This window comes from Stegostoma tigrinum, chromosome 32 (assembly GCF_030684315.1).
Source record: "Stegostoma tigrinum isolate sSteTig4 chromosome 32, sSteTig4.hap1, whole genome shotgun sequence".
NCBI lineage: Eukaryota > Metazoa > Chordata > Chondrichthyes > Orectolobiformes > Stegostomatidae > Stegostoma > Stegostoma tigrinum.
In genome coordinates this window covers 11882341-11903215 of record NC_081385.1, presented here as the reverse complement: position 1 = coordinate 11903215, position 20875 = coordinate 11882341, and the positions used below count along the sequence as shown (strand labels likewise).

Genomic DNA, 20875 nt, shown 5'->3' with positions numbered 1-20875 from the left:
AAAGGACATGAGAGGCATTTTGACACAGAAAGCAGTTCATGTAGGGAATGAACTTTCAGAGGAAGTGCCTTCCAGGCACTGTTATAACGTTTAAAAGACATTTGGATAAGTACATGAATAAGAAGGTTTGGAGGGATATGGACCAAGCGCAGACAGGTGGGACTAGCTTAGTTTGGGATTATGGTCAACATGGACTGGTTGGATCGAAGCGTCTGTTTTCATGTTGTCGGATTCTTACCTAATAACAATTCTCTAAGGCACACTTCATACTGCACTTTCCAATACTCTTGATATACAATGACTGAAAAAGGTTCAAAGGCAAATGATTAGAGATGAGGAAGGACAACTGAAAGGACACTCACAAAACAGATAGCAACAGACCATTGAAAAATCCTTCACATATTACAATGTTCCCATATGGGGAAAAGTTCCACAATCTCATTATTCAACATGAAATCTTGTTGAACTCCCAATTAGTTTTATTAATGATTTTAAACTTGGGATCTCTTGCTTTGGTATCCTTTAGAACTGGAAATATCTTCACTGACTGACCCATTCATTTTAACATTAAACACTTTTGCTAGATTAGTCACTGTTTAAAAAAGGAAAGAGTACACCATCCTTTTCTGTCAATTCAGATAAATCGGACACAATCAGGAGCTGTGCAGGGTGGAGTAAAGTGAGGCAAAGGAAGGAGCATGGCAGAGTAATCATGCTAGAGAGTGAAAACCTTGCTACTCTGCAATGAAAATGCCAGATTCTCCCATTCGCTGCCATGATGACGTCATTGATAAAAAAAATCTTTTTCACAAGTAATATTTCAACACGCTTCAAAAGGAGGGCATAAGATGATGCTGAACTGGACAGGAACGTAGAATTTGTGGTCAGTCGTGTAGCGAGAAGGGAGAATAATTAAGTGAGTTGGTCCTGGTGAGATACTGGTCTCCTTCTCACTAATTAATTGACATTATTTGAAACATCAATTAATATTTGGATGAGTACGTCCATCAGGGGCGTTCTTGGCCTGTTATCAGTTATAGTATTGAAGTGGGGAATAGTTGAGATAGTCTTTGAGCACATCATATGTTAAAGAATGGAGAGGAAACGGGAATGGTTTGGTTCAGAAAGTCCAAAGAGACTATGTCTTTGGACCATCCTGATTGCGAGTGTGAAAAATAACAATAGGAGCTAGCAAAAAGTTGATTGAAATCCTGGCTCTACAGAACACCGTATTCCTTCCCTGGCTATGAACCATGGCTCCATGCTTTCAAGAAGGTACAAATTACGAGACAATGACTGCAGAAGCAACAAACAAGAATTCATTTTGCACGTGTCTACATGCCAGGCACCACAAAATTGTACTCCTAACGTTTAGGAACACATTTTAATGACATTGTATCTCGTGCACAGAGGAAATCTTCTCTTCCGACCAATTACACTGTATATTTTAAACGAGGGCAATTGTAATTGGTATGTCATGACAATTATAGTTTAACAAACTATCTAATTACAGAAAAGGATACCAAGAAACCCGAGTGGAATTATCCAGTACACAGTCCAAGATTCATGTCAAAGACTGAACTTTAGACAAAGACATTGACTGTACAAATCATCAACAGGAAACAATCCTAGTGTGAATTATTTTTAAAGATCAAATAAACTTCTCTCATTGATCTATATTCCAACACTCCATCTATTTGCAAGCTCCAAGAACACTCATATTCCCCCTCTCAGTGCTGCCAATTCTTTGTTATGAGGTTGTATCCATAAATTGACAAGAATATGGAATCATGTTCACCATGGTAGAAGTCAGAATTATACAGCACAGAAACAGACCCTTCAGACCAACACATCCATGACCAAATTTCCTAAAAACACTAGTCCCATTTGGTCTCTAAACCTTTCCAATTCATAAACCCATCTAGGTACCTTTTAAATGTCATAATTTTAAATGTCTCTATCACTTTCACTGGCAGCTTGTTCCATACATACACTACCCTCTGTGTGAGCAAACTGCCCATCAGATCCCTTTTAAATCTTTCCCCTCTCACCTTAAACCTATGCCCTCTAGTTTTGGACTCCCCTACCCTGGGGAAGACTACCTTGGCTATTCACCCTAATCATATCCCTCAATTTCATAAACCTTTATAAGATCACCCCTTGGCCTCCCATGCTCTAGGAAGAAAAAACCCCAGCTTATTCAGCCTCTCTCCATAACTCAAACCGTCCAACCCTTGCAACATCCTTGTACATCTTTTTGGAATCCTTTCAAATTTCACAACATCTTTCCTATCGCAGGGAGGCCAGAATTGAACACAGTACTCCAAAAGTGGCCTCACCAACGTCTTGTACATTTGCAACATTATGTGTCAACTCCTATACCCAATGCATTGAGCAATGAAGGCAAAACATGCCAAATACCTTCCTCACCACCCTGTCTACAAGTGACTCCACTTTCAAGGAACTATGAACCTACACCCTCGGTCTCTTTGTTCAGCAACACTCCCCAGAACCTTACCATTAAGTGTATAAGTGTTACCCTGATTTGCCTTTCCAAAATGCAGCAGCTCACATTAATCTAAATTAAACTCCATCTGCCACTCCCTAGCCCATAGGCCCACCTAATCACAATACCATTGTGCTTTGAGTTAACCTTTCTCGCTGCCCGCTACACCATCTATTTTGGGGTCTTCTGCAAACTTACTAACCGTACCTCCCGTAGGCACATCCAAATCATGTACATAAGTGACAAAAAGCAGTGGACCCAGCACCGATCCTTGTGGTTCACTGCTGGACACAGGTCTCCAGTCTGAGAAACAACCCTCTACCATCACCTAACTTCAAGACAATTTTGTATCCAATTGGCTGGCTCTCCTGTATTCCATGTGATCTAACCTTGCTAAATAGCCTACCATGTCGAACCTTGTTGAATGCCTTGGGGAGTAGTATTTAACTGAAAAGCTATCAGTTTCAAATCAAAAAGATTAAGCCCCAAAGTACTTTCCAGGCTTTCCTTGGCGAATCCACAGCATGTGTCACAGAGTCAGGGTCATACAGCATGAATGTCTGTCAACCAATCCCACAAAAAAAAGATTAAGCCAGCCACTCCAATTATTGTGGGATCTTGCTTTGTGCATGCTTATCTTCACAACAAATGCCTGTTGAAAAACAATGTATCTGGCTGACGAAGCACTTTAGCCAGGCTGTTCCTATGGGGAAATGTAACAGAGATTGGAAATCTCGAATGACTCTTTGCTCAAAGGAAAAGGGGGTCTCTTCTCCCCCCCCCCACCCCCCAACAAGTGAGGAATGATCATTGTGACTGCCAGTGCCTTCCCTATGGCATCATCTGCTTTAAATGCTACTTCAGAGTCTACCTGCTTGCTCCGGGTTTTAGAATCATAGAAGTCCTATAGAGTGGAATGAGACCATATGGCTCATTGAGTCTGCACCAACCCAGAGCGTCCCAGCCACAGCCAGATCCCCACATTTATCATGGGCAATCCACCTAACCTCCACACATTTGGACTGCGGTAGGAAAGTGGAGACTTAGTGGAAACCCATGCAGAACATTCAAACTCCACACAGTTTCACGAGGCTAGAATCGAACCCAGGTGCCTGGCACTGTGGGGCAGCAGTGCTAGCCACCTTTTCTGACAGTTAACAGCTCCTACTGCATTTACATGCCAAGCATGGTCCAAACAATCAGCATCTTTACCTCAATTTGGAATATTTGAGAGATGCACAGGATGATATTTAAGTGCAAGTTATTTCATATTTGAAATATATCATTTTAAAAAAGGGTACAGTTAATTACCCTCCACCTCCCCCTTCAGCCAATAGCATCATCAGCAATTTGCTGTTGTGATTCATCACAGGAAGGAGACACAAAGGCTGAGCTGTTTCAAATAATGCCATTAAATTAATAAACACGGAACTCTCCAAACATTGAAAGAAAACCGATTTGGTTGCAGCCAGCTCCAATCAGCACAAAGCAAAATAGGTCCCAAAACAGATTGTGACAGTAAGAGGTCACTGGGCCAAAAACATTAACTCTGCCTTTCTCCACTAATGTTGCCAGACTTGCTGAATTTCTGACTGTGTTTCTAAAACAGAAGCAACGACCTACCCCCACACTCTTGGTATTCAGAGAGAGCCAAGACCATGCATGGCAGGTGAACTTAAAGTGATGTCTCATTAAAAGAAAAAGGGAACAGGTTTTATTGAAAGCAGCTCATCAATCGTTGCATTCGCACACTGTATATGCAGCTGGGCCACTGTGCAACACACAGTGGAGAGTCCAATATGGTCAGATATTGTACTACGAAATGTAAAGAGGGGCAGTGATTTGAGCAACAGGCAGAGATTTTGATTCCTAAGCATGAACAGCAAGAAACAGACAGGTTAAACAGGGTCTAATAATGCACACTGCTGCACATTTACTGCTTTTATTTTTCCCCACTTTTATCCCCAGGCAGAAAAGAATCTCATGCTGGGCCAGCTCTCATTTCATCTCAATGGTGAACATGTCCTCTACAAACTTTAACCAATGCCTTATAATCGAGATAGGAAACAACCAATTTACAAAAGAAAACCCAACAAGCACTTAAGACTTTGTGAGCAGGAAGCACAGATTACTCAAACCTCCCATTAACCAAGAGAATTACAAATGCATTGCAGAGACTGCACCCTCAATTATCTGAAGATTGACATTGAACTGAGGGACCTTTCTCCTCCTCCCTCCTGGTCACACAACATATTGGGGAGCAGAGGGGATTAGAGAGGGAAATGTGTAAAGCCAAAAAGTGGGCAGAAAACGTGGCTCACAAATGCTTTCAGAAGTATACGAAAAGGTTAAACGTTTCATCCGTGAAGTGAAATGCAACAGGAAAAAGGAAGCACAGTCTCCAACACAGTCACTGAACTTTCCAGGAAAGCTCAAAAAAACACGGCTGCACAATGTAGGGTTCAAGAAACAGGCAAACCACAGCAACGGCTGGTGTGGGAAGTGAAAATGCCATAAATGGCCACTTAGGGCTGAGGCTGTTTATTGAGGCATTTAGGATGGAATTTCGTTCTGCAACTGACAGGGCTTTACATAACTGTGCTCTAACTCACCACAGTTTAATTGATTGAGCCGATTGGGAGATCTGTTGGGGGGGGGGGGGGGGAGAAAGAGATGGGTGTGTGGTGGAGGTGGGAGGTGGAGCGTATGAGCGCAAGGTCATCACAGAGAACACAGGCACAGCTCGTCACAAGTGAGGGGGCAGAGAAAACAGGTAATTTCACACATCCAGAGATGCACCAAATCTCACCCACCAACACTTTCCACATGGTTCTTTTCAACAATTTCAGGATTGCTGCCTCTAACTCTACCCAGAAATCAACTCTTCGTGTGGGGGAAATTCATTCCTGATACCTGGTCTACATTTTCCTTTTCAGTTTAAGCCAGTGTTTCTTGTCCCATTTGAAGGGCTTTACATATTTGTTTTTAAAACTTAAAATACCTTCAAGTCACTTCTGCTCAAGACTGAGTAACCCCAAAATTACCCAAGTCTTTCCTGACAAATGATTGCTGGGAGGGCTGGTAGCACTGCAATTCTGAAAAGGACCACCAAATCAAGTCATAAACCAAAAAGGTTGTTGCTAAAGCAAGTTGTACAGAGATATCAGAAACCCAAAGCTTTTATTCTAAGCTTCCACCTGAACAGCTCAAAAGGTCAGGAAGGAACTTAATATCCAGTTCTGTTGTCAACCACCCATCCACAGCTAAAATGTCAAATACCCCGGTGTCACTGCTGACCCTGCAATGATCTATCAGCAACACCTCCAAAACACCACTAGCATAGTCAAGAGGAGAGTGATTCTCATACAGAAAGTGGCAGGTATCACCTACCTGGGCCAGAAGAAAGTCACACTACAGGTGCTTCACACATTTTCAATCGATTTGACAGAACTTCTGCTCAACCAGCTCAGAAACCTCCGAATAAACTTGGTGAATATTCACTTCTGATACATCACAAGGGTTACCCCAGAGACAGAATCCAACAACTCCAGTGGCTTCCTGTAATAGCGCACATTGAACTTCCTGGTGTCTGCAGGGAAAACAATTCTCCTCAAAAGGTCATTGCTAGCCTAGACCAAACAAAGCACTTCTATTTCTATAAAAGACTTCTTTTAAAAAATAATCACACCTGTCTGAAATCTCTTCGCTCCTACAGAAGACACGCCACACTTGTAAACTGGCAAAACCTCTAATAACGCACCTCCCCATTGAGAGGAACCATCACCAACTGTGACTGATGTGAACAGAAAAGCCCCAGGTTTCAGTCTTCTCCGGAAAATCTAGGCAAGCCTCAGGTGGCTAGAGAAAAGCTTTGCTGTGCATTTTGCAAGTGACATTAAAAAGGACAGACTGAATGGTGACTATGCCTATCCATGTCAGATCATTGGGGTGGGGAGTCGTTGCATGCTTATGGTATTGAGATTGATGATCAGCCACGATCATGTTGAATGGTGGAGCAGCTCAAAGGGATCGAATGACCTCCTCCTGTTCCAAATGTTTTATGTTTCTCTGAGGCAGTAGACCAAACCTGAGCACCAACCGTATTTGGCATCAAGTAGCTTAAAAGAAAGGTGTTAATAAGCACCTTCTACTATACGTAGAACAGCACGGCATGGATATGCACATACAACTGTTAAATCATAATCAGGTTAGTTAAAAAGAGATGCCAAGTCAGGAGTGTGATGGAATATGCCCTACTTTCCTGGATGAGTGCAGCTCCCACAACAGTCAAGAAGCTTCACACCATCTAGGGCAAAGCAGCTCACTTGATTGGTACCACATTTATTCCCTTCATTCACTGGCAGCAGTGTGTACTATCTACAAAATGCATTATAGAAATTCACCAGAGATCCTTAGACAGCACCTCCCAAACCGACAACTACTTCCATCTAGAAGGACAAGGGTAGCAGATACATGGGAACACCACCTACAAATTCCCCTCCAAGCCACTCAGTATCTTAACTAACTCGGAAACATATTTGTCAAGAGTAGAGGGGGAAAGCAAAAAGAGTAGAAGTTAGAAAGAGGCACAATGCAAAGTTTGAAAACGAACGCCGAGACCAAAAGCAACAGTTACCCAAAGGGGAATTCAATTCAGGCTAAAGGGAAAGCGAGGGAAGTATGGTGTAAAAGTTTCCGAAGAGAGTCAAGATTGAAGGATATGGTGAGAATGTGAATTGATGGGATCAGAGCAGGAAGGAGGATGACTTGTATTCTGAAGTAGCAGTTGCTTCTTGTTTCTATAGTTAATTACACTCGACTGAAGATACAGAGAACACAAAAGAGACCAGGTTTTTATTTTGTGAAAATGGGGAGGACATGCCTACCCTGATTTTTCGCAAGCATGAGCAGGTGATCTCACATGCAGACACAGTTCTGCCACCCTTTTGCCTCAAGTGGTACTTCCAACGTCAATGTAGAGACTGTTTTGGAGGATCTTCATCACCAATTTGGTAAGTTGGAAGCACACTTCGAAAATTTGAAAACATCTAATTTTGACAAGAATATGTACATGTTCTGGGCACAAGTTTGTGAATAAACAGGAAAACCCTGTCTGATCCAGGTTGAAGAGATAAACACACACCCAATAATTATTTCAAAAATCTAAAAATTCAGCACCTTGCAAGACTGCTCATTAAAATGATTCATAAAGGAATGGATTCTGGGATCTGTAATTTTAATGTGTTTTTAAACCCCACGTAAGCTATCCAAACAAGTTCTCATGATACTATACATCTTATTGCTGTTATATTGATGCTGACACTTTTTATTTATGATATGTTTTGCAAGCTAAGCTTCAAATGAAGAAGTAGTAATACTTTATAAAACAAATCACAGCAACATTTACAGAAGAGGGACCTGGCATAAAAGAAATACGGTTTCGAACATGCCAGGAACACAAGTCAGTGAGCCAATAAAAACACAGTCATAAAACTCTTTAAACATTAATTTAAAACAGATAATCAACTCTTTGCATGCAGACAAAAATCCTGCATGGAAAATCTCAAGGAGTGGAGTCTTTATTGCAGAGAGGTTTATTGTATTGTCTCAGGCACAGGTTATAAAGTTAGTTTTAACAATGCTGAGGTCTAAGAGATGCTCAGATTTCTATCTCTGCAGCTAATACATAACCCATTAGTATCTCAAGATTGCCAGATTTGTTTTTTCTTGCCTGCTCTTCCAAATTTGTTATTCATACATTATTTCAATTTACAAACAACTACAGCCATGATCAAATCTCTTCCCTTTGGGTTGCTGACATTGCTTCCTAAAAGCAGAGGTATGTCATCCTTTGGAATCCACTCATTTCCATATGGAGGGAGTACATTCACTTTCAGGTCACTTCTGGGAGAGATTTTTAGAGGCCCCTAAAAACAAGTTACAATGTTCCAAGGATGCCAAGTGCTCACAATCAATCACGCAGTGTGCTGTGGAATAAGCTCCCAATTTGCAGGACATCCCTAAAATGCATTTTCAATCACAAAAAGGTCCCACAATTTGCAGATTGCGCCTTGGATTAGTAAAGATTATGTCCACCAAAAGAAGAAAAACATATGGAGTAGTGGAGAGAAACCTCAAAGTGGCACAGCTTCCCTTTCTGTTTAGGTTGGTTGTGGTGCTGGTAAGACTTGACGGTGGAATGGGGATGGTGGAAGTACAAGTGGTCAACTGTGACCTCTGCAAAATCAGTTCTTGAACTGGGTGACAATTTTATACCCACATTCTAGGTGGTCATGGAATAACAACGTTAAGAGGCCAATAATATGGAGCAGAGAGAAAGATACAAGATCAATTCACCTATTAAATGTGCCAGAAAGACAATTAAACAGCTCAAAAACTCCCAATGAGCAGATGAATATTTAAACTGTGTTTAATAGGGACCTCATTAATCCTTAAAATTTATACAACTCCTGACCAAAGATAGCAGCATTTTTTATATTTGTAGATATTACAATTACACTTGGGTTCTGTGTTTTACAATCCAATCTTTACATTCAACCTCAAAATTTGTTAATTCTATGGCCAAGATTATTAAACACATGGATATCAATTGGCTCAGTAACTTAATCAAGGAAACAATTTGACAGCACACAGGTCTGACCTATCGTGGCCATACTGGCTCTTTGATAGAACTGTTCTTTAGTTGAACAGCCCAAGTGTTTCCCTAAAGCTTTACAATTACATTCACTAGACTAAGTTTAAAAAAACTTCACTGCTCTGAAATATTCACTTTTCATTTATGCCAATCCTTGCCACTCCCAGACTGACAGAACATCAAGCCAGCTAGCATGTAGCATGGATGACAAACTCTGAACTTTCAGAAGGTGCTGGCGATACAACTCAGGGCAATTCACACACCGCGAAATTACAGTGGTGGGAGGGGGAGCTGCACCTAGCCTTAGCCCAGTGCTCTGCTTTCAACTGCTGAAGACAGTAGCATGCAGAATGAAGACTGACAGGAGTGCAGACATGACCTGTCACCAATGTTAGGTATTTAAGACTTGGTCTGTCAGCCAAACAACCCAAGGGTCTGGACTGGGGACAGCAGAAAAATAGCCACACAGTCATCTCTCTGTTACCGGGGGGGGGGCGCGAATGGCTGTATAGCTGGTGGGGTACCACTCCACATCAGGCACTCGGCCAAATGGACAAGCAGCAACAGGATTTCAATCAGCAGCAGTGACATCATTCTTCATCACACTAGCTATCCAGCCAAGTGAGCTAACTAGGGTGGGGACAAGTGGTGGAATAATGGTAAAGTAATAATTCAGAGTCCCAGGCTAATTCTTCAGGGAGATGTGTGCAAATCTCAACATGGCCTAGACAAATGACTGTCAATTGTTATAAAACCAAACCCGCTTCAACAACCCCTTCCATAAAGGAAATCTGCCATCCTTACTTGGCTTGGCCGACATATCACTCCAGACCCATAACAATTAGTTGATTTTTAACTGCCCTCTGGGCCAATTATGCTGGCCTAGCTAATAAGGCCCATGTCCATAACGAGTAAAACAAATCTATTACCAACACACAAGAGCACATCGGGTCGCCACAATTCCCCAGGTGGCAGACATTTTGTTTCCTCTGCAAACCTCTTGGCATAGGTAGGGAGGATTTCTATAGCTTCTTTGATATACAACAACACCACCACCACAAGGCTCCCTTCAGAAAATACTCCTCCTCCAATATTTCAGTTATTTAGTGCACTGCACTGGAGGAAACTGAATGACTCACTCAACGCGAAGTCTGGGCCCTTTCCCTACAATCATCTCAGAAGCAGTGGCAAAGGTGGTTTAATCCACAGAATCCCAGAATTGTTGCAGTGCAGGAAGTAGACACTCAACCCATCTCATCAGTACCAACTCTCCAAATGAGCGATGACCTAGTGTGATTCTCCCCAGAACCCACACATTCTTCCCTTTAAAAGCTGACAGCTTCAATGTTTTGTATGTGTCAACTGAACCAATCCACCACACTGGTTGCTGTGAGAAAGAAAGGGTTACCTTCATGTTGATTATTCTTTTGCCAATCACCTCAAACTCGTGCCCACTCTGTCTTGATCCTTTCAGTGGGAACACTTGTTCTCTATCTCCTCTGCCCATGTGCTAGTGATTGAGAGGACATTTATTGGAAATACTTAATCTTGATTTGCCCAAATCATCATTCCCTGAGTTGAGGTTACAAGTTAGGAGGAACATCAACATAGGTTTCCATTGTTAACCTGTGAAAGTTCCCCAAATGAGTGAACTCTGGAAGATCAAAACTCCGCCTCAATTGTGACGCACTCTTTGTTCATCAAACAGTCTACAACAATTCCTCACCAAGGTTTAAACATGAAGAGTGGTGAGCATTGGAAGGTGATTGCTTCCTCTGAATAACAGTCAACATCAAGTGATTCAGCATAAAATCACAGCCTTCCAGATGGACAGGACATTGAAACTGTCCCTTCTCAAAAACACCAATGTTTCAGGAATTACTGGGTTAAAAAGGTGCTGAAAAGTTTGAAAGAGAAATTTGATAGAGGAGTACAAGTATACATTTAATGACGGGTTTAGATCTAGCAAAGAAGGGCTGTCTCCATTGGTTGATGGTACACAAAGACTAAAGGGGCACAGATTTAAAGCTATGGGCAAAAAGCATGTGGAAGACCTTGTTTTTTCCCCTGACAGAGGGCGTGGTAATGACCAGGACTTCATTGGCAATGAGAAGTGGTGGAAGCAGAATCAAGGATTCTGAAATCAAACTGGACAGGTACTCAAGGCAAATAAACCTGTAAGTCAACCACAACCTAACAAGGGATTGACACTGACTAGGTTGCTCCACAGATGCCTGCATGAACTCAACAGCTGAATGGCTTCTGTGCTGCAAATGACCATAACAGGACCATAGAAAATAGGTGCAGGAGTAGGCCATTTGGCCCTTCAAGCTTGTACCATCATTCAATATGGTGACGGCTGATCATGCAATTTCAGTATCCCACTCCAGCTTTCTCTCCATACCCAATGATCCTTTTAGATGCAAGGGCCACATCCAGCTCCCTCTTGAATCTAATGAGCTGGCCCTAGCAGCATCCTGTGGTACAGAATTCCACAGGTTCACAGCTCTGAGCGAAGAAATTCTTCCTGGCCTCAGTGCTGAGTACTCACCCCTTATTCTTAGGCTGTGTCTCCTAGTTCTGGGCTTCCTCAACTTTGGGGAACATTCTGCCCAGTCCAATCAGAATTTCATATATTTCTAGGAGACTCTAAATGTCCTGAGGAAGGAGCAATGGGGTGGTGATGGCCTAACTAGACTTAATCCAGAGACCCAGATAATGTTCTGGGGACCTGGGTCCAAATCTAACTATGGCAGATGGTGGAATTTGAATGCAATAAAATATCATCTGGAATTAAGAATCTAGTTATAGCCATGAATCCATTGTCAATTATCAGGAAAAAAGCCCATCTGGTATACTAGTGCCCTTGAGGAAACTGCCACCTTGCGTGTTCAAGCCTACAGGCAACTCCAGACCCACAGCAATATAATTGCCTCTAGGCAATTAAGGATGGGCAATAAATGCTGCCTAGCCAGCAATGCCCTCATCCCATTAATGAATACAAAAAATCCGAGAAAGTTTCAGCGTGGTAACAGGGCACACAAATCAACATGCAGACAGTATTAAATAATACAAGTTATAAAACAGCAGGACTGTGGGTTACCCTCTCAGTTTGGTACTCAAGTGAATCAGAGACAACTTTCCCCTACAGTCAGGCAATTGTGTTGCTGGATGACACTAGTTCTGGAGCAGTGTGAATAATCAAACAAAACCCAAGGCATTCGAGCACAAAACAAGTACATTTTTCAAGCTAAACACAAAATGTTAAAGTGTGCACTAGGAGGCACTTAAATGTGACTACTACACATTCTTGACGTTAAAAATATTTGGATCGCCCTTGACAACAGGTATCGGTAGTCTGCTATTAAGAACGGTGGTTTTGTTAAAACATTAGAACCTACCATTCCATATTTGGTAATGAATGCAAATTTTACCTGATACAGCTGACAAATGTTGGTAATTATCATTTCAATTGTTCATACAAGACAAAAAAAAATGGGAGAGACACACAGGAACAATTGGTGAAACAATTGATAGTTTTCTTCTCGTGCATATTTTGACAAGAATTTAACAAGGAGTGGATGCAGAGTTTGGGTAATGAACTATTTACACCACATTGCAAGGAGACAATTTAAAATATTGGCACCACAAATCAGATAATTCTGTATCGTTTGCTTTTTCATGCTTTCATGTAAAAAGCAAACATTTACAAATACCTCAACGCAAGGCATATTGTGCAGGGCTTCAATACTCAAATCAGCACTCTCCATTGTCTACAAGTAGCTGCAAGCCACGTCTGCATCAGTCAGCTAAAAGTCAATCGATGGACAGAGTTTGGATTCTGATAAAATGAATATTATCAGATGTCAAGTACACTCACAAAATGCACTCCAGACAGATAAAGCTCCATGCCAGAGTACAATTCTTAATTTGATTAATTATTGTAACATGTACTGAGATACAGTTAAGAGTATCCTATTGAGTGCTAACCAGACAAATCATACCTCACTAAGTATCAGGGTACAAGAACAGAATGAAGAATATAGTGTTATAGCTTCAGATAAAATGCAGGGCAAGGTTAACTCTAATATGAAAGGACTGTTCCAACATCTGACAACAGCAGGGAAGAAGCTGTTCTTGAATCTGTTGGTACACATTTGCAAACTTCTGTATCTTTTGCCCAACGGAAGACGACGTAAGAGACTATAGCTGGGGTCACTGAATATGTTGGCTGCTTTCCTGAAGTACAGATGGGGTCAAATGGATGGAAGGCTGAGGGACTGGGATGCGTTCACAACTTAAATTTCTTACAGTCTTGGGAAGAGCGTTGGTGTGCTTTCTTGACTGTACCATTGATGCGGATGGGCCAGGATAGACTGTTACACTACTTCCACCTCATCCTCCATATTAATACTGAGGACTATTTCAAAAAGCAACAGTAGTCACTGTCCTGCTGGTCTCTCCACTCTGCAGTCCTAACCCCCCCCTCTAGGATCAAAGCAGAGCTACAGAATTTTGCAAGGGCTCAATTTCCAATCCCCTTCCCCCACACTACTTCAACCATGTACTGTGCCAATCAGATTAGACCAACGTCCTCGTGCTGGTGTTAAGTGTCCATAAGCACGAGTTGCACAAGCAAACTGAGATGCAAGGTGACACTTGCAAATACCAATTTCCTTGGGTTGGTAATGTCATTTCCTGCATTGGTGTTATTTCCTGTTCTTTTTCTCAGAGGATGGTAGATGGGCTCCAAATCAATGTGTTCATTGATGGAGTTCTGGTTGGAATGCCATGCTTCTAGGAATTCTCGTGCGTGTCTCTGTTTGCCTTGTCCTAGGATGGAGGTGTTGTCCCAGCTTTCATCTGGTTGGTTCAGAAAAGAAATCACCAGCCCTCACAGTAATGGAGATGGGTCATCCACTAACATCTCCAGATTAAAAATCAGAATAAACAAACACATTTAAACAAAGTGAATTGTTAGCGTTTAGGAAGTTCACACGAACTGTCCCTATTCTTTTAAGAATCTCACTAGTGTCAATAGCTAACCCTTAATACAACTGATAATAATGAATTTTATATATTCCAAATCATTTTCCAGGAGCGGACGTTAGCGAGTTTTGAGAAGATTTGTAGCTCAGGTTGAGGTTCTGGATGTGAGTTTGCTCGCTGAGCTGGAAAGGTTAGTTTTCAGACGTTTCGTCACCATTCTAGGTAACATCAGTGAGCCTCCGCTGAAGCGCTGGTGTTATGTCCTGCTTTCTATTTATCTGTTTAGGTTTCCTTGGGTTGGTGATGTCATTTCCTGTTCTTTTTCTCAGAGGATGGTAGATTGGCTCCAAATTAATGTGTTTGTTGATGGAGTTCGGGTTGGAATGCCATGCTTCTCGGAATTCTCGTGCGTGTCTCTGTTTGCCTTGTCCTAGGATGGATGTGTTGTCCCAATCAAAGTGGTGTCCTTCCTCATCTGTATGTAAAATACAGATGAGGAAGGACACCACTTTGATTGGGACAACACCTCCATCCTAGGACAAGGCAAACAGAGACACGCACGAGAATTCCTAGAAGCATGGCATTCCAACCAGAACTCCATCAATGAACACATTGATTTGGAGCCCATCTACCATCCTCTGAGAAAAAGAACAGGAAATAACACCAATGCAGGAAATGACATTACCAACCCAAGGAAACCTAAACAGATAAATAGAAAGCAGGACATAACACCAACACTTCAGCGGAGACTCACTGATGATGTTACCTAGAATGGTGACGAAACGTCTGAAAACTAACCTTCCAGCTCAGCGAGTAAACTCACATCCAGAGGAGTGGAAGTCAAATGTTTGAAAACAAAATACTTTAAGTGGCAAACATACTGGGTAGCAGGTGGCCAATTGCTGCAGCATTAATACTGAACAACATGGAGTGCTGTTATTCCTCTATCACTAATTGATCTCAGCCTGAAGGAAACCTCTCATTTGGAGATGGTGCCAAATGGCTCTTTGGTAAAGGCCTCTGATCAGACAGCTGAAGAATGAATGATAGCAGGCGTGCATGAAAAACAGGAAATGATAGCCCTTCAGTAGTGAAGCTACATGCCACACAGGGTTCATGACACATTCCTGCTGTTATGATTAATCTTGTGATCTGGCTACGCATCACGGACCACTTTGCTTAATAAGTCAACGCAGAGCTGAGGAATTTGACACTGAGCTGCCTCTGACACTTGACAGCAACGGGGTGCAGTTGTGACATTACCTCAAAGTTCTAGACAGTTGTGTCGTTTGAGCCGTTACAAACTGCCCTGGCACTCTAGCAAGTGACAGAAGCTCCATCTGTGCTGTTCACCGTTCCCTAAAGAAAGAGAAGACTCAAGGCACAAGGCTCCTTCACAGAAGTGGAGCAAATTAAAAAGCTTGAGCTTTGACAAAGTTCACTATAATGCCTGATGAAGTGAGCATAGCATTAAACAGGGAGAGGTGTGGAGAGAACCAAAACTTCCCCTGTTCTGCCATTGGCCCCCTCATTCTTAATGCCAATGTTTTCATGGGAAGTGAAAACATCTTATAGCCGTACCAACTTGTTGCGAGCTACCATTTAATAGCTGGAGAGGAGTTTAAAATAAAATAAACAAACAATGAAAGGTGGGGGAAGCTGGTTAACAGTTCTATTTTTCAACAAACGACCATGATGGCTCCCAATCTGTCATACCCCGAGTGCAAATAAAAATGTTCAATGATAGCCCCTGGTGTGTCTGTGTACAATGGCCACTGTCAAAATTTTCCTTCTAAGTTAGGGCAAGGTTTAATTTCTCTCCCTTTTAAGCAGAAAGGGATTTCACCATTGTATACACGTAATACACACTTAAGAGTATTTGTGCTAGCCGACAGTAGAGATAAATCTACTTTAAGTTCTACCAAATATCATTACCTCCATACAGACACAAATCATGTATTGTACCATTCTGTCTAATTACAGCATGTTGCATTTGTCTTTGTTTGGTACATTACTCCATTCCCTAACCTTATTAATTGTTGTATTCACTATTTCCCAGCTAAAGATGTAGGGACACATCTCGAACCTCATAATCCAGTTTCATGTCTCCCTCCTGCCACATCATCCTGGGCTCCTCACATTGGCTTTAAAAAAGTAAGGAAGCGAATAACAAAAGTACAGACTTAGATAATCTTATGTTTAATCCATGAGCTGCAGTTATCCAAGATTAGGTAGGCCAATGGTAGGAATGCTTTCATTGACCTCAGAGGTCCCAGGTTCAGCATCTCGGCTGCCAGGCTTTCTGCTTCTCTCATTGTCTGGCTATTACCAGAGCTTGGCAGCAGCATGTCTGGGTGAAGAATGGACCAGGTGTGATAATCTTCCTCAACACAATATTGCTCTAGATACACCAACTGGCAGGGAAGAGAGGAATACAGACCATGCAGAGCCAGATGGGATTAGTTTACTATGGCATCATGGGTAGCACAGACATGGTGGGCCTGTTCCTGTGTTGTACTGTTCTATGCTGTATATCCATAAACAATGGTCATAAGGGAGGTGCATTAGAGGAAGACAAATTTAAAAATTCACTATTGTTTTCAAGCAAGAAGGAAAGGATGGGAAAGCAAAAATTGAAAGGCAGCAGTGATGGTGGAACAGGTATCATCAACAGTCGACACCACACTACAGGGCAGGTGGAAAGTTAGACCCGCACGTTCCCACTATCATCCAAGAGTCCCACCTGAAGTTATATAAAAGTGCTGTATTTGATTAGAAGGGGTCCCCTTCAAAATTAATTAGCAGTATCCCAACACTGTCCAGTGCTGAATGAGGAAGTGGAAGCGTTACAGCATCCACAGTGGTCTAAAATAGTCCTTGGAGCATCAAAGTTCATGAAGAAATGATGAACTGTCCCATTCCCTGTCTGGCAAACATCTTGAAAAGGCCCACTGCTGGGGGTTTTTTTAAACTGCATTCCTGGGATGAAGGTGTCACTGGCTAGGCAGCATTTATTACCCATCCCTAATTGCCCAAGGGGCAGTTCAGAGTCAGAGTCAATCACATTGCTATGGGTCTGGTGCCATAAATAGGCCAGACCGTGTAAGGTTGGCAGTTTCCTTCCCTAAAGGGCATTAGTGAACCAGATTAATTCCTCCAAACAATCCACAATGGATTCACTGTCATCATTAGACTCTTAATTTCAGATATTCACTGGATTCAAATTCCACCATCTGCCGTGGCAGGATTCAAACCAATGTCCTAGAACATACTTGCATCTCTGGATTAATAGTCCTGCAATAAATACTACTAGGCCACTGTCCCCACTAAAATATCAAATACTTTCTGGTGGAAAGGCCATTTTAAAAAGTGTAAGCCAGTGTCCAGTCATTTAAGTAGTTGTCCAACATTGAGAGGCAACCAGCACATTGTCCTCTTTTGATGCAGGTATATCCAAAAAACAAATTTAAAAAAGGTGGTGAAGTTTCTTAAGAGGCCAGGATTCCTTTCTTCAGCCTTCACCTGAAAAATGTGGTCGCTACTGCCCTCTGCACTTGTGTGCAAAGGAAATAGGAGCAGGTTCAGATCATTTGGCCAACTAAGCCTGTTTCACCACTTTCCCATATTATCCCCCAATATCCTTCAATATAATTACCATCTTGAAATCTCTGGGTTGGAAGTAGAGCAATTGAGTACTTTGGGAAAAAGATCAGAAGCTGCTTTTTCTCCTTTCATTGGTATTCTTATGAATATTCCTGAAAAAAAAGTATCATTTTCATCAATAATCTAGAAATCTATTGACGTCGGTCTTCAACATACTCAGTGACTGAGCTTACTCAGCCCTTTCCCAAAACTTGCCATCCTCTGAGTGAGGAAATTCCTCCTCAGTCCTAAGTGACCATTTTCTTATTCACAGTGTGTCCCCTGGTTTTGAATCTTCCCTGCCAGGGGGAAAACATCCTTCCTGCATCCACCCGTCAGGCCCTGTAAGAGCTCCGTATGGTTCACCTCCTCTTTCTACATTGCTTGCTGACCAGGATGTCTGCCCTTGTAGTGGATCAGAAGAGAGTGCTGAATTTAACACTCAGCTGTGTCACAGTAATAAGCTGTCAAAACATAGCAGGCCCTTACCTCCATAAATCAGGTGGCTATTCAATAGATAAAATTAACCTCTGCTTATCTGAAGCGTCTTACTGCATCACAGCCAGCTCCATCACAGATGTAATCATCTGCAGATTACACTGTAATACCAAGTACTTACACAGGCCTCAAGAGCTGCAAGACCAGCAACACGCACAAGATCAAAAGGAAGGAGTTAGAGTGGATTCAGTCAACAGAAAACACTGCTCTAGGAGAAGGACACAGAATGGGGTTATCACAACAAGGTCCTCGCTTCGTTTTCGAGATAGATATTAGCCTTATTAACCAACTTCAATGTAATACAAAAGTTTCAGCTCTTCAGAAATAGTCTAATTTTTTAAAAAGGTTTGCAGTTGTGACCCTGAAATATTACTTAAGCTACATGAGTACAAGCTGATTGTTCTTGATCAAGGAGAGAATGTGCAAGGGAGACAAACTTGAGTCTACGTGGTGACACCTCAATATATTTTTGTGGTATTCCAAATGGACTTTACAACCACCAAATTACCTCTTCTTTTGTCATCATCATTGTGTAGACAAACACAGGCATTTCCACAGTCAGTATCCACCAAAACAAAAATCAAATAGGTGATGCACCACAGCATTATTAATGCCAACTGATGGAAGATGTGGCACAGAACACAGAGGGAAATCTGCTGTTCTTCAAACAGTGCCCCAGGCAACATGCCCTTCAAGCTGTGCAGTTATCCAGCTTAATCTAGAGGCTTCTCAGAGGTACCATGCATGCAAATCGCTGTGCTGATGTATTGACCTACACAGTTTCAGAAGTCAATACTGCATGAATAATTGAATTACAACAAGTACTGGACTTGTGATCTCTAACATCCACCTGTCTGGGCAGAAGGAGCCTTGGCATCTCATCTGAAAACCAGCATCTCTGGCAATGCAGCACTCCTTCAGTACAACTTAGAAGTACTGCCCTGAATTATGCTTTCAAGTCATGAGGGACCATTTGAACTGGTGATTTACTGCTTCAGAAGTGAGAATGTTGACAACTAAGTCAAACTGACACTTAAAAAGGGTAACAATCACCAGAAGATAGTAATATCAGGTGAAAAGAAATAAAGATTTGAGAATTATTTCTTGACTGTGGAGAACGCAAGTTGAATGATACAACCTGGCTTTATGGGGCATCCCATAATTTATCACTTGATACTTCTGCAAGGAAGAAAGCTGTGGTACAATCACTGAATGCCACTTCTAACCATGAAACAACAGGTGTCGCAATAAGAACCGAGCCTTCTTGTTCAATTTATTCATTTTCACTTGAACACCTGTACCAGTATCTTCTTGCACATTGAATTCTGCAGATCTGTCAGTCAGATGTGGAGGAAATTGATATAAAAAATACATAATTAAAATCACTTACCAAAAATCTCTCCATTCTTAGCGTACTCAGTCACAAGATACAGCATGTTTTTGGTCTCCATCACCTGTAAAGAACAAAAAACAGGAAGTCACATACAACACTACATAACACTATTGAGTTTCTCAAAGAAAAATTTACTGCTGTTGGATATTGCAGACCTTAAGAATCTTGAAAAGCATATAAGAAAACAGAAGAGAAATGTGTGTCTCACCTCTTAGGCCTTTAGTCATTACTCTCAAAAACATCACAGTTTCATTCAAGAACCAAAAATCATAGTTACAAGATTGTACATCAGCATGAAAAAGCTTTAAAGAGAAGAAAGTAAACCATGATTCAATCATTTTTCTTTTTGTAACCCAAGCTCCACATTAAATTCCTAACATTAGTTCTGTTCAGCAAATTCTAGACAATTTCAACACCATCCGAATCCAGCAAGCAATGTTTGCAGTTTGCTGGTGGAGATCCTCTTAGCAGAGAATAAGACATACCCTAGCGTTATGACTGGGGTTGGACGGAAGTGCACAGCAAACCCAAGTTCTAAATTCCACCCCTTATTCAAAACTCTAACATTGTTTAATTCTGAGGCACTCGGATTAAGGAACTTGGTTCAGAATGTGAGTGAAATGTTCTGCACTGACCCCTATTGATTTAGCACCTAGTCATTCATTACCTTTAGTGATCTTTGCTGTTTTGTGATGATTCATTAGGTCCACAAGTCTACGTTCAGATCTTCTGTTAAGACAGGTGAAAACCAGCCAACAGGAAAGTTGTACATAATGGAGCACAGATTTGAAATGGGGACATTGATGGCTGCAACACATTAAATGTGCTGTTTTCTCATTATACACTGGAGTAGACTCGATGTGCCGAATGGCCTAATTCTGCTCCTGTATTTATGGTCTAACGAAGTCAACTAAAACTGGAAAGCAGCCCCTTCCAGAGGGCTGCCAGTCAAGTTTGCACTCAGCTCAAAAGTAGAAGAGAAAGAGTTAGTTCATGATTAACCAGGATCAATGCATTTTCCAATCACCTTTCGCTTCTAATCAGACCAGAAGTACTTCAAATCCTTCCCCAGCACTGCTAACTACTGTCTTCCAACCACTACTTCTTCCTCACTCATGGTAACACAGTCTCTAATGTCCCCATATTCAATCTGTACACCGTCGTGTATGCCTTCCGGTGTCAACGTAGCAGG

General features: G+C 41.7%; 1 protein-coding gene across 2 annotated transcripts in view; it reads right to left on the bottom strand.

Annotated features, from left to right (window-relative positions):
• The window catches only part of sik2a (salt-inducible kinase 2a), a 208539-nt gene that overhangs the window by 137867 nt on the left and 49797 nt on the right, over positions 1 to 20875 (bottom strand). For both annotated transcript variants that reach the window (XM_059639119.1, XM_048562031.2), the window contains one exon: positions 19681 to 19744. In XM_059639119.1, the coding sequence (XP_059495102.1) occupies positions 19681 to 19744 (64 nt within the window). The remainder of the gene's footprint in view (positions 1 to 19680; positions 19745 to 20875) is intronic.